The sequence below is a fragment of the Penicillium chermesinum genome (assembly GCF_028974085.1).
Source record: "Penicillium chermesinum strain IBT 19713 chromosome Unknown utg000001l:1.0-1975020.0:1.0-1976611.0, whole genome shotgun sequence".
Classification (NCBI taxonomy): Eukaryota; Fungi; Ascomycota; class Eurotiomycetes; order Eurotiales; family Aspergillaceae; genus Penicillium; species Penicillium chermesinum.
Genome location: NW_026695311.1, coordinates 1175796 through 1189566, shown reverse-complemented (window position 1 = coordinate 1189566; position 13771 = coordinate 1175796). Strand labels below are relative to the sequence as shown.

At 52.7% G+C, this 13771-nt stretch overlaps 4 protein-coding genes across 4 annotated transcripts; 1 reads left to right on the top strand and 3 right to left on the bottom strand.

Moving 5' to 3' along the window:
* Window positions 1-171: 171 nt before the first annotated feature.
* N7468_000464 (uncharacterized protein) lies at window positions 172-390 on the bottom strand (the record flags this gene model as incomplete). Its single annotated transcript, XM_058469761.1, has 1 exon — window positions 172-390. One exon carries the CDS (start codon window positions 388-390, stop codon window positions 172-174), a length of 219 nt encoding a protein of 72 aa, XP_058335792.1.
* A 720-nt stretch (window positions 391-1110) lies between these two features.
* On the top strand, window positions 1111-5497 carry N7468_000463 (leucine--tRNA ligase NAM2; the record flags this gene model as incomplete). The annotated part of the gene is made up of 5 exons (XM_058469760.1): window positions 1111-1503; window positions 1571-2053; window positions 2389-3024; window positions 3112-5208; window positions 5345-5497. The coding sequence occupies 5 exons, from the start codon at window positions 1111-1113 to the stop codon at window positions 5495-5497; spliced, it is 3762 nt and encodes a 1253-aa protein (XP_058335791.1).
* A 2477-nt stretch (window positions 5498-7974) lies between these two features.
* Window positions 7975-10223, bottom strand: N7468_000462 (glycosyltransferase family 2 protein; the record flags this gene model as incomplete). Its single annotated transcript, XM_058469759.1, has 5 exons — window positions 7975-8286; window positions 8327-8502; window positions 8563-9406; window positions 9532-9710; window positions 9767-10223. The coding sequence occupies 5 exons, from the start codon at window positions 10221-10223 to the stop codon at window positions 7975-7977; spliced, it is 1968 nt and encodes a 655-aa protein (XP_058335790.1).
* Window positions 10224-10452: 229 nt separating this feature from the next.
* Window positions 10453-12471, bottom strand: N7468_000461 (cytochrome P450; the record flags this gene model as incomplete). Its single annotated transcript, XM_058469758.1, has 10 exons — window positions 10453-10624; window positions 10682-10845; window positions 10910-11194; window positions 11252-11359; window positions 11419-11485; window positions 11540-11605; window positions 11655-11724; window positions 11788-11982; window positions 12052-12183; window positions 12246-12471. 10 exons carry the CDS (start codon window positions 12469-12471, stop codon window positions 10453-10455), a joined length of 1485 nt encoding a protein of 494 aa, XP_058335789.1.
* Window positions 12472-13771: the final 1300 nt, after the last annotated feature.

Genomic DNA, 13771 nt, shown 5'->3' with positions numbered 1-13771 from the left:
GGCTTTGCTAATAGAGACTCATTGCGAGGAACTTGGGGGGATTGAAAGCCACATATGACGTAGAAGGTAATGAGCTCTGCCAGTATGCACGACTGGACGCCTAACTACTGCGGATGCGGCAAAAGGGAACGAGATACCACTACGTCATCTCAGCCCTCACTGGCTCGGCGATTACCCAACTCGCCGAGCCCACTCGCCGAGCTTCTGCATCAACGCATTCGGCACAGCACGTTGCGACTCTTCTATCTTCGAAAGGCTGTTGTCTACCCCGTGCCTCAAAAGCCGTTCGGCATCGGCAGATCGCATCCTGCCCAGTTGCCCGGTCATCATGTAATCTGTAGCTCCTGGCTTGGCTGCGTGTGGGCTCGAGATGAACATCTCCATCTCCATCTCCTATCCGGGGTTCCCCAGTCGTTTCGTGCACGCCAACAATATCAGTAAATCCCTCTGGAACAGGATGCGTCCTGCCCGGCCCATAGATCTGGAGTGAGTTTTGCTGTGTGTGGCTAGGCTTGTTCAAGTGTAGAAGGTAGAAGTCGTTGGGTCTTCAAAATGAGTTGGTCCGAGTCTGGATGTTGTTCCAAGATTCCAAGGTAGTATGTATGATAATCAAGAGAAACACGTGCCAAGTTTAATAGAGTCAAGTTCATAGTGAGATGCTAATCTTCGAGTTTTGGGAAATCAAGGTGGAAGGCCCAGGCGCCTGACAGTCTATTGAAGGCCATCCATAGACCGGGGAGTAATTGAGTATTTCAATAGAGTCAGCTTTGACCGAGCTCTAAGGTCTTTAATATGTGGACAGCTAACTCTCTTTAACTTGGATAGAGCGTAAGTTAAGTCAGAAGACAAAAAGAATTGGCCCTCCTAAATCAGATTGAACTAGGGCTGAGACTACTGCACGGCTTCGAATGCTGTTAACTTCTGTTAATATGGGGAGGGCCTAGCAAATCCGAACCGCCACCCGCACATGCCAGATTCCCCACCTGATCTCCGCTCCGAGCTGCTCGGAGTTAGCCAAACTGGGTTTCCCTCTTCGCGCGACATGCACTCTGAGTTCTCATTGCATCCATGACTTGATCCGCATCCCCATTGCCCCCCCCTTCCTTACCGATGCGACCGGGCACGGCTTTCGCGCGTTCGCTCGTGCGCGACTGGAGCGGGCAGAGCTGCCAGAAGCCCGCTGCTCGGCTGCTGTCCACCACTGTATCCCACCAGAGCAGACTCCGCGCACGCCTCGAGATACCTCCGCCATTTCCGGTTACCAAAACATGCCCGGAGCCAACATGCGACTGCCCTCCGACCCCCTCGATGCCAGAGGGCCTCCCGATCGACCATGATCAACCGCTAAACGGAACGATGGTGGCCTACGCGCAGCAGCTCCTCATCTGCACCGGACAACGAGACTGGACCAGTCGGATTGAGGATGACGGAGAGACGGAGGGCTGGGGTAATATGGTCCGGGGCTTGAAGACGCTCCTTGGGCGGGGAGGCCCGTACCTGGATGTAAGCGTTGTCATTTGGACCCGATGCTCCCAGCCTGGAGATTGATCTAACGCTGAGTTACTGCTAGCCTTTTAACAATATTCTCGTGACCAATTCTTCGATCGCCCCTGCCTCGAAGGATCCCACCGTTGCCTCCGCATTGCTTTTTCCCAGCTTCAAATTTATCCCTTCGATCCCCGCAGAAATCGGTCCAAATGACACCGACCTAACGACCTTCATCCGCGCATTCCTCTTACCGGAGAAATTACATAGTATGCATGGCGGCTTGCCAGAGGACGAGCAGGCCCGTATGACCCGGGTTCCAGACCTGGCATCAAAATTCACGGGTGTTTTGGACATAGCACAGTCGCCTACGGTCTTAATATGTGGGCATGGAGGTCGTGATATGCGTTGCGGAGTCATGGCCCCGGTGCTCGAGCAAGAGTTTCAACGAGTCCTCCTGTCGCAGGGATACACAGCAACTGGCAGCGACGGTGCTATCATGGACGCGCCCAATCATGCCAACCTTGGTCTTATTAGTCATATCGGTGGGCACAAGTACGCCGGCAATGTGATTGTCTATATTCCACCCGGCATGACCCGGGGGGGTTGAGCCTCATCCGCTCGCAGGCAAGGGAATCTGGTATGGTCGCATTGAGCCCAAGCATGTGCAGGGCATTGTCGACGAAACTATCCTCGGGGGGAGAGTTCTCAGCGATCACTTCCGTGGCGGTATTGATCGGAGCGGTGACATTTTGAGACTGTAGACCCCCATGAGGATATCCGCGTCTTGTATGAATAGTAGATTCGCGCAATAGACATCATGATAGACCAACGCGTGTCTTCACCGACCTCTTATATGTTCTTCCTATAAATTCGCAGATTCATCCCGTCAACGCATTCTAGAAACAGCCGCTAGTCCCAATCGGGAATAAAGCTCTCCACGAATTTCGGAGACGAAAAAGAATCCAACGGGACAACATCCCACGCCGCAACACGGTCGCATTGCTCCCCTCACAGCATAATGATGCCGCGGTAGCAATGCAGTCCCTTCTTCGCATTCGATTGACATCCCTTCCGCCTGCGCGGGTGCGCGGAGGCGCGCGTCTGCTCCCGCGCGGTCTCTCCTCGAAACACGTTACTCGCTTCGCTGCGACCACTTCGAACACCGCAAGGCTCGATCTCCCCTCTCTCGATCGGAAATGGCAGGCCAAGTGGCATGCGGAGCCAGCAAGCTCGCAGGGCACCGCCGGACAGACCGAAGGCAGACCGAAATCTTATATTCTACCAATGTTCCCGTATCCGTCCGGCACATTACATATGGGTCACCTCCGAGTTTATACCATTTCAGATGTGTTGTCACGGTTCTATAAGATGCGCGGACATGAAGTCCTGCACCCGATGGGCTGGGACGCTTTTGGGCTGCCGGCGGAGAATGCGGCGATCGAGCGAGGCGTGGACCCGGCGCTGTGGACAGAGCAAAATATCGCAAAAATGAAGGAGCAATTACAGCGGATATCGGTTGCCTTTGACTGGGACAGGGTATGTGATCGTGAGGCTCTTTGTGCCCTCCGGGGCGCATGATGTTGAAAAGGAAAAAAAGTTTGTGGATATCTAATTATTCTAAAGGAACTCGCGACCTGTGCCCCCGAATTCTACGAACATACACAACGAATCTTCTTGATGTTGCATGAGAAGGGGTTAGCGTACCAGGCCGAAGCCCTGGTCAACTATGACCCGGTGGACAAGACCGTGTTGGCGAATGAGCAGGTGGATGCTAATGGCTTCTCGTGGAGGTCTGGCGCAAAGGTTGAGAAATTGAATCTGAAACAATGGTTCTTCCGGATAACTGCATTCAAAGAAGCCCTGCTGAAAGATCTCGACACCCTATCCGGTGGTTGGCCAGAGCGTGTGTTGTCGATGCAGCGTAACTGGCTGGGAAAGTCGCAGGGGGCCAAGGTGAAATTCCCCGTAACAATCCGGGGCACTGCTGTGCACGTGGACGTGTTCACAACAAGGCCAGACACTCTGTATGGCGTGGAGTATGTGGCTCTGTCCTCGAACCACCCAATTGTCCTACAAGCGGCCGAGAATGACCCTTCACTCACCAAGTTCCTGGCGGAGGCGTCTTCGCTGCCGCCAGATTCCAAGGCCGGGTATCTCCTCAATGACGTGCATGCTTCGCACCCTCTGGTGAAGATTGATAATTCAACTGAGCACCTGAAGCGCAAGCTGCCTGTTTTTGTGGCTCCTTACGTTTTAAGTGACTACGGCGAGGGTGCTGTCATGGGCGTGCCTGGCCATGATGCCAGAGACATGGCGTTCTTCAGGGAGAATGTCAATTACGAATCGATTCCGTTCGTTATCGAGCCCGCTTCCACCAAGGATGTTGCTGAAGAAGGAGACAGGGTCACTTCTGCGACAGCTTTTACTCAAGAGGGCATTCTGACCTCTCGATGTGGAAAGTATCAAGGCCTTCACTCAAAAGAAGCAGCACAGCAGATTGTTGGCGACTTACAAAAGGAAGGACAAGCAAGCTTTGTCGAAAGCTGGCGCCTGCGAGATTGGCTCATCAGTCGGCAGCGTTATTGGGGCACACCTATCCCGATTATCCACTGCAGCGAGTGTGGGCCCGTTCCTGTGCCGAAGGAAGATCTGCCTGTTATGCTACCAAAGATTGAAGGGGAGTGGTTGAAGGGCAAGAAGGGAAACCCGCTCGAGTCCTCCCATGAATGGCTGAACACAGAGTGCCCCAGCTGCGGGGGTCCAGCGAAACGCGATACGGATACCATGGACACGTTTGTTGACTCGTCGTGGTATTACCTGCGTTTCCTCGATGCCGCCAACAAGGATTCTCCCTTTTCGTCCTCTGTTGCCCGACCTGTCGATATCTACCTGGGTGGAGTTGAGCATGCAATTCTGCATCTTTTGTATGCTCGGTTCATCTACAAATTCCTTGCTCAGTCCGAGTTATTCCCATCCGTCGCGTCAGAGCGCTTGCCTCATGAGCCTTTCAAGACTCTTCTTTCCCAGGGCATGGTCCACGGCAAAACTCTCAGCGATCCGTCTACGGGCCGGTTCCTCCATCCAGACGAGCTGGATCTCTCCAATCCAGACAAACCTTTGATCAAGGGCACCCAGGTCACCCCTAGTGTATCATTTGAGAAAATGTCAAAGAGTAAGCACAACGGCGTTGATCCAACTGCGTGTGCAACCAATTATGGCGCTGATGCCACTCGCGCACATGTTCTTTTCTCAGCTCCTGTGAGCGAGGTTCTGGAATGGGACGAGAGCAAGATTGTCGGCATTGAGCGCTGGTTTGGCAGACTTTGGAAGTTAATCCACGATACCCAGCAGACCCTATCCTCGTCATCTTTCACCGTTGAAGCGGACAGTCTGATGATGCTTGGTGGCCACGCCGTGTCTCTTCCATCTCTGGATGAGCTGAGCGATTCTGACGCCGACGCGGTTCTTGCAACCCACAAGACGATCTCGTCAGTCACCGCCTGTATCGAGAGCAACCCATACGGTCTGAATACCGTCATCTCTGATCTGATCAAGCTCACCAATGCCTTATCCTCAGCGCCCCCAAGCTCCCCTATTCCCTTGTATTTGTCCGTATCCTCTCTCCTCCGCCTCTTAGCACCTATTGCCCCGGCCCTTGCCTCTGAATCGTGGGAAGTGCTGCACACCCAGATTATCAGCTCCCCAGGGCGCGGCAGCCCGGTGATCTCCTCTCCCTGGCCTACCCCCCCTCCTTACCCCCGAGCAAGCCGATGCTCTGTCTACCCGCGGGGGCCAAGCAGTCGCTGTCCAGATCAACGGAAAGCTGCGTTGTGCAGTCACTATCCCACGCTGGCAGCCATCGAATGGGACGGACGAACAGTCTTGGATCATCGATCGAGTCTTGGAAACACCAGAAGGGAACCAGTGGTTGCGTGTCAAGCACGACTGGGAAAAGCGCCGGCGCGTCATCGTGGTCAAGGGAGGCAAACTGGTGAATGTGGTTTTTTAGCCGCTGGGTCTCCCATCCCGATGTGTATACTATAAATCTCCATCAACATGTACATTACCACTCATGAATTCGATTCCGGGCATCCTGGGATACACCAGTCCCATATGAAAATCCTGTCGTCTCAGTCAAACGATCCACACCACTCATCCGGACATGTGCATAAGCCGTGGCAGAACAAAAGTTCCATGCAGAACTGGGTCCTGCAGGAACCTGGGCTGGTCATGTAAATCAATACGTTCCGAGAACCAGAAACATATTTCCAAATCAAGCCAGAGAAAGACTCTAGAAGGCCCTATTACCAACACACGATTGGTGGACTGAGCAGCCGGCATCAGGTGGCAGACATACCATCACAGTATATCAGAGGTACCCATGGATAGTACAATACGATCATACAAATGCGGAATATCCTTGTCATACGGATCTACACTTCGATGGAGTTTCAAACGCTGCTGCTCATGGCGTGGACGCTAAAGCTGACTTCAGCCCTACCCATGACCCCTTGGGTTCATGCAGAGGAGTCGGGCCGTTGTGGCAGGTCTCTGTTTGGATTCGTCCTGGACTTGAGTGTTGAAATAGTTGAGAGACAATTCTTTATTCTTTACCATGATGTCAGCATTATCTTTCAGGCCGGGGGGGTTTCATAGGGCGGCCTGGTGGCCTTGCAAGTTGGTGGATCCCCAGTCACCATGTTGACTTCGTATTCTGAGCGCCGAGAGTTTTCTTGAAGTTGGACACTAGTAGAGGCAGCCCGGGGGTGGTAAGAGAGAATGTCATGTTAGATTCAAGATGGAGTGTAGGGTTTCTACTCGATAATTAGTCTGGTTTTCAATTGAGTATATACGTGTGGTGCATCGACCGGCGTTTCACCGCCGGAGAGGGAAATCCGCGTGCAAAGTCCAAGCATCCGATTTGATTGACTTCGAGCTTCGGTACTAGGAGTGACATCTAGGGCATGGAGTACTAGTCCATGTAGCAAATTCAATTCTATGAGGTCCTTAGATCCCAAACGGTGCCTATAAGCATGGCGGACACTCCACTGTCAGCGCAGCCGGAGTAAACTAGTATGTACGTCTTAGTTTTCCAAAGGTACGTATTGAGCGCTTCAATAGGAACTTTCGATTGACAAATACTTGCATATTCTGTAGCCGATTCCACTTGTTCGAATCTACTACCAAATTGAACTAAGACTTTTAGAGCCCTAGCTTTGGTTACACTATGGGACCTCTGTTCTATGTACCGCCTGTATGAGGGATATTCGAACACGGATCGATCGCAGATCCATTCTCAAAGGTCTCCCCCACCCCAAGAAAAGGTCCATACGCAGCAGCAAGGACCCAGCAAGTGGTGTTAACACCGAACTCTGAGACCAGTGGAGTAAGATAAGCATATCTCTCACCACACCAGTCAAGTGGCGCTCCGGCTTATAGGCTCTCGCCTAAAATCGCCACAGCTGAGAAATCCGAGACCCTTTCGATCCTGGCATGACATCAACTGATAACAAAGTCTCTCTGCCCCAGACGCAAGGATCTGCAACCTCGCATTGACGCATGTGCTCGAACTCCCGGGCGAAACTTTCAACAATACCTCCCGTATCCGTCCCGAAGATACCGATACCCCGTACGAATACAGGCCGTATGGAGACCGTCAGTACGAGTTCCGTACCCACTTCCATCAGAAGACGGCATGCAGCCCCGCAATCTTGCGTCCCACGCGATCCGAGCGGGAGGAACATGCAGCCGGTAAGATTCACTTGTATGGCGCTAGACGGCGCTAAAGCAGGTGGGGCGATTGAAAATGGGGAAATCGTGGACCGGTCCTCGGTCCGTCCGTCCCAGAAACATGGCAGGATAGTGCAAAGCTATTCACGGTGCTTGGCGATCAAAGCTCCAGAGTCAGCAGGTTGAGTAGTCTGATTGGGTACCGACACTGAGCCGTGTGTTAGGAGGGGGTATTCGCTGCCCTCTACCTGGCGGTGGCACATCTCAATTTTGACTTCGTGACGATTGTTTATGATCCATCACTGCTCCACGCCAGTGGAGACACCTGTACCTTGCCGTCTTCTTCGGCAAGTGAACGGCACTTGAGACTTGCTTATGCTCCACGATGACAAATGTTGCAGTAGGTGCTGAATAGTAATCAGGTTTATGTCTCGAAGCTGTGGGAATACCTTTTTTTACCCCCTTGGTTTTTGGATTCCGGGATTTCGACAGAAAATTCGCTTGAAGTGATGGAAACTCCTACGGAAGTATTGCGGTGAGAATCAAGCATCCTGCAACTGTTGAGATGGTCTATGCACCCACTAGAAATGCGTAGTACAAGGGAGATAAGCGTGTGCGTATGCATATGCATATTGCATTTGCATGTGCATGTGTCGCTATCATTTGACAGCGTATGGGACTACCGTATGCCGTCGAGTTCGATGTACGTGACACGATCAGAGCGCGTAAACTGACATGATGGCCACTTGCGTGCCCTCAATCCCCAAAGCAGTAAGAGAGCACAGCTAAGCCAAGGCCAACCAAGATAACCGGCAACAGAGCGTAGTGGTTCGCTCGACCCAGAGGCGGCCGCGTCCCAGCTGGACGGAGGGTCCGCTGCAGGTCCGTCTGGGAGAACATAGCCCGCGAATCCATGTCGCCAGGCTTCATGGCCGCTGTCATTGGGTTCTCCCATACAGGTGGTGAGAAGGTGCAGGCGAGCGGGATCCAATTAGAAGAGATGATCAGATAGCACATATGCAAGATAGGGGGCCACGCTAGGCCTACCAGGATGCCCCCCGTGTCGCTCTTTGGTATAGATCATTGCATACAGCATAGCGCTACATACTGCGAAAAAGCTCAGCACGTTCACCATGACTCCTGCATCCCAGAGGTCCCTCTTCAACCCCGCAAAGCGGTCGCCGGTGTCGTTATGATTCCATGGATTGAGTGTGCTGCCGGTCACGGCTGATCCACTGGATCTTGGTTTGTCGAACAAATACTTGAAAAGAACCACCAAGTACCCTGAAGATCAAAGCGGTCAGTAAAATCGATCGCACAGTGGGATGCTGGAAAAAGCCCTACTCCAAGATAACCAAATCTCCCTTTGGTCTCCGAAGACAAATCCGTGGAACCCAGACTTGGCAGTGAACAGCCAGTCAAAAAGCCAACCCGATGCAACAAACATGAGTGCCAGGATCCCCTGCCCCTTGAACTGCAACGGGGACGACGCCGGGACCAGCGGCTGACCGCTGAACAAGGCGAGCGGAACAAAGATTTGCATCGCTGTCCGATTGACCAGGACGAACAAAATCACGGCGCTCTGGTACGCAATCCCCCACCGAAGATTAGCTGGGACGGGATTCTGGGGCGTGTTTTTTAAACAGAGCATCAGCTGTATCAAGCCAACTCCCCACCGAGTGCGCTGCGCGATATGGCCTTGTAGCGACTCCGGGCTGCGGCCCAATTGCAGCATCTCGGGGAGCGAGATGATTTGAAAGCCCGAACCAAGGAGTATGTTGGAGATCAGGACATCTTCGCTGAAGGATATGGTCGGGAAGCCCCCTTGCTCCATCAGGATGCTTCGCCGGATGACGGCCCCGGAGTGCCCGTGGAAGCAAGCACCAAATTGGTTGAGCTGGGGGACGAGCCGTCGCTGCCAGTCGTCCAAGGATTGGTCCAATGGGTCGTCGAGGGGAAGATTGTAAAAGTCCTGACAGGCTCCGACAATGGCGAGCTGGGGATGGCGGAGGAGATGCGGTAGAGTGGCTCGGAGGAAATGGGGCGCCGGAATGAAGTCGGCATCAAGGACGGTGATGAATTCGGGGGGCTGCTTCATCGGTCCTTGAATGTCGAACAAGGCATAGTTCAGATTCCCGGCCTTGCTAAAGACATGTTGGCCTGCAGTTGACTGGATACGGCTATGGTACTGCAGATGAGGCCATGTCTTTCGGAGCTGCAGGATCTCTTGCCGTAGAGCCGAGGATCGACCATCGTCCAGTAGGAGAACTCGAAACCGACCGGGGGGGAGTCTACTTGACATGCCCCGCGTACAGTATCGAGGATGACTTCCGCTCTTTCCCCGCAGCAAGTGATCAGAATATCAACCAAGGGCAAATCAGTCCCCTGGTCTCGGCTATGCAACAGTCGGAGGCGTTCGCGGTGCTGTCCGGTATTGGGATCTCCGTAGTTGTGAGCGGCGATAACGATAGCTTGATTCCGGTGGGTTTCAACTGGATGCGTCAATAAGCTAACCATCAGGGATAAGTGGGGACGGGAATATATATACACGCAACAACGCATTCGAAGTAGAACGTGGCCCACGACCACCAACTCGCCCCGAAGAACAAGAAAAATGCCCTAACGAACAGATAGAAGAGCGCAACTGCCTTGGCGACTTTGGCTACGGGGGTGGTCCACTTGTCGGCGAACCGTAAACATAATGACCGCGGTGCCGCTGTCTCTGGGATCGTCCGGATGTCATATTCGACTTGTGCCATTCCAAAAAGAAGCAGTGGAAGAAAAATGGCGATGGAATCAGGTTCTGAAGGTCCGACCAGCTGGAAAAGCGGAAGGCGGCCGGTGGGTAACCGATGTTTAGCACGAACACCTGGGCGTCCTGAATACGGAAGCTCTGGATCCTGGAAGTGGAGCTCCCTGAGCTTCCCAGTTCCGTCCTGGAGCTCAGGCCTATCCGACCCCATCCAAAAGGCTCGTTCCCTGCTGGAGTTAAAACCAGATGACATCGTTTGTGCATTGTTAGTTCTTCAGCAGGTTGAGGTTTATGCCTGTCACGACTCCAGTTGAGCATGGAAAGCAGGTACAGCAGTCCCGCTACCTCAAGGGAAAAATCTTGAAACGGGTTCTATTCATCTCAGCATCTATGCACATCGTGATCCCAAACAATACAGCTACCCATGCATGCATCAACATGAACGACCCAATGGTAAGCCGGAATTTTTGCCGCGTCAGCTCCTAGGGGTCATGAACATAAATCCTCACGCCCGGGGAATCGAGCCTAGGTTGGGGGAATACATAGCCATGCGCAAGACGGATATCCGACTCATCGGACTCGAACAGCTCAATTGCCGGCCCACCGGGCTGATATACCTGCGAGATCGCAAAATACATCTGCATCCACGCGATACTGCAACGAAGGTTAATACAGCGAACGCCAAGCTCGAGGACTGGCTGCGGGACTTACTTTTGCCCCGCACAGGCCCGCGAACCCTTTCCGAATGGGAGCAGGTACTTATGCATCAATCCATTAGGGTCCGCCCCCAGCCATCGATCGGGATTAAAAGTGTCCGGATTGGGGAAGACGGTCGGGTCCATGTGCATGTAGTATGTAGTCATCGAGAAGGGTGTCTAATAGTTTGGTCAGCCTGACCCGCAGTCCGGTCGCAAAATGCGGAGGTTTTTGCAAACTCACGCCCTTGGGAATAACCCATCCTTGGTAGTGGATCTCGTCGTCAGGGTATTCTCGTGGCGATCGTTTCATGGAACCCGCGCCCAAGCGGAGGCCCTCGTGGATACACGCGGTAAGGTACGGTAATTCGCGTAAGGCATACCACGACGTGACCTTGTCGGGCTTTTCTGCCCAGAATTGGGCGAGTTCGTCCTGCAGCTTTTGAAGTTGGCTCTTGTCCATGGCCAGTTGGGTAATGATGGTTTCGATGGTGTGGGAGACGTGGAAGATGCCGTTTTGTTGGATGAGCTGGGCATTGTTAGCATGGAATGGCGGTGGGGCATTTGGTTACATGCTGAGACTCACCTGTCCAATACGGGAAGCAAAGTTGGCGCGCTTCCAGATGCTGGCTCGACCTTGTAACTTCATGGTGGGTTCCTGCAGCTCAGTTCTGAAGGTTTGACGTCGGGTTTTCTTTGGGGGAAGGTTAGCCGGGTTCGCGATATAATATGCAGGAGGGCCGCAGGACATACCTCATCCCACTCCTTCAGCTCGGGAATACGGGACGCCAGCACCTGGATCGCAGGCACCACGATCATTCTGGCATAAAGGTCAATATCGGAGCTTGGGGATCTTGCAATGAGGAATACAAACCTCAATGGGGTGGGAAGGTGCGCAAAGAGTGGGACATGCATCAGTCCGGATTTCTGGATGTTAAAGCTGGACAGGATCAGCTAGCTGCAACAACATGCGGCACGGGGGAGCATACAGGTTCTCGTTGAAAGTGGGCTCCTCCAGGTAGTTTGACGGAGCTTGGAAGGTCACGGTTGTGGCGACGTCTGGGACGGTGCATCAGTACGATTCCCGTGAACTATGATGACTATGATCCCTGGGTCACATACCGATAGCAAGGGAAAGACAGGCATGGGAAAGGTTGATCAATTTCCCGGTGTCCCTTTCCTGGTCGAGTCGGGCACGGAAATTCTTTGTGCAGCCAAGGACCAGTGGTTCATGTGTAGCGATCTTTCCGTAGAGCTTCTCGACAGGGTCCCGAATAACCTTGTGTCCTTCGTGCGTGTGGATGATGGCGAAGATATCTGAGCATTGGGGTTCATCGCGTTAGATCTCATAATGAGCGGGCAAAGGGCTTTTGGATCTCCGGTTACCTTCAAAGCCTGTGCCTTGAGCATATCTGGTGTAGGCATTGGTTCTCCTCACGTTGAAAGGAACGAAGAGCTCGTGGTAGAATAATGGGTCCGAGATGTGAATCTCATCTGGCGTCACACGAATGATCGGACCTGATTGCGCATCAGCCAAATACTCTGAGAGCTGACGCCGGGGAGTAAGTCTCAGGCCGTACCGTATTGTTCGTGCATCTCCTTGATCCGGGCATAGTACTTTCCTGGCTTGATCCATTCATAGTAGAACTCATACCAGAAGGTAGTTCTTGCCCAGAAGGAGCCCGGAAATTTCGCAATAGGGTGAAACCACAGGCGGTAAACAACCAGCCAGACAGTGTACCCAATGCTCCACGCGCATAATGCTAGCCAGGCAGTGGCCAGAGTGTATCCCAGCACTAAAGTCATTGCGAAAGGGTCGTTAACCAAGCACAATAATCCTTTCGGTAGGCCAAACGGCTCTTCAAGGGTCTGGAGCTGGATTGGAGGAAATTATAAGCCGAGCAAGGCCCGATTCTTGAGAAATGCGGTTTATCTTTACATCATGCGGGACCAATTGTTCGATAAGCAAGCCCAGGGTGGGCCTGACCTGGGATTGCCGTATGTGGTGCTTCGTATGGAGATTGTTTCATGCGGACTGCTGGATTCGACAGTAGTCCGGTTGAGTCCAGTCAAGTCAATTCCATATCCAGTCGCAGGAAACGACCCGCAAAGGTGCATAGTCGAAACCGAACCAGGCCTATTTGCCCCTAATACACACATTTTCATGATCTCTACAGCTCTAGTGTGGTCCTTGTAAACACTCGTCCACAACCATGGGTCGGTCTCTTCGATGTGATCTACGGTTGATTTTGAAGGTCCCGCTGGCGCACCGCGGAACAGCTAGAATGTCGGACAAAGACCAAGCGACTAAATAAATAATACCATTTTACAATGCATCTTCGTTACACGTTTAGCTTGGGGGCCCGGGATGAAAGCTTCAAGAGTAAATGCTAGTAGATGTAATACGCTAGTATCCGCGCCACATATCCCAAGTACCTGGTAAGATCGGCGCTATCGACTCCCGTACCGCTGAGATTTTTTCTCAGGGAGATCTCGCTTGGCAAGTGGGGGGTTGGGAACGGAGCTAGGGAGCCAGGCACTCTGCTATGACGCTGGTTTAGCTTGGACAAGATTGGCAAAGTCAATCTGAAGGGTCCACCATGTGGCTGGCTTTAACCCACAGCTCCAAGATATGTGACGAGCTCGGCTGGGATCGGGGTGGAGCTCCCTGCATGAAGAATGATACGTCAGGAATTTTGCGATAAAGCATAGTTTACTCACTTTAACAGGGCCCCGAGGCCGCTACCCCTCTTCTACTGTTACCGCTTCTGAGATGCATTTTCCCCCACACCTTCCCATGTAAGGATCCCGCGCTGTCGGCATTGAGATGTCGGCGTTGGGCTGACACGTGTCTATCAATGGTTGTGTATCGTGACACAAGCAGATGCAAGCGCTCAGCAAGAGTAAGATCTACGGAGCCACACAAAATCTAGACTGACGATCCCGCCAACTTTGCGAAAGGTAAGACAGATACGCGTCGTATTAACTTTAATACTCTGAATACTCTCTATATCCCATCTTAGCAACACCCAAGGCGCATCATGCTCCACCTTGCTCTTTCGTGAGGTCATTGGCCTATCTGTGAAACTAATGTGCACTCGCCTAC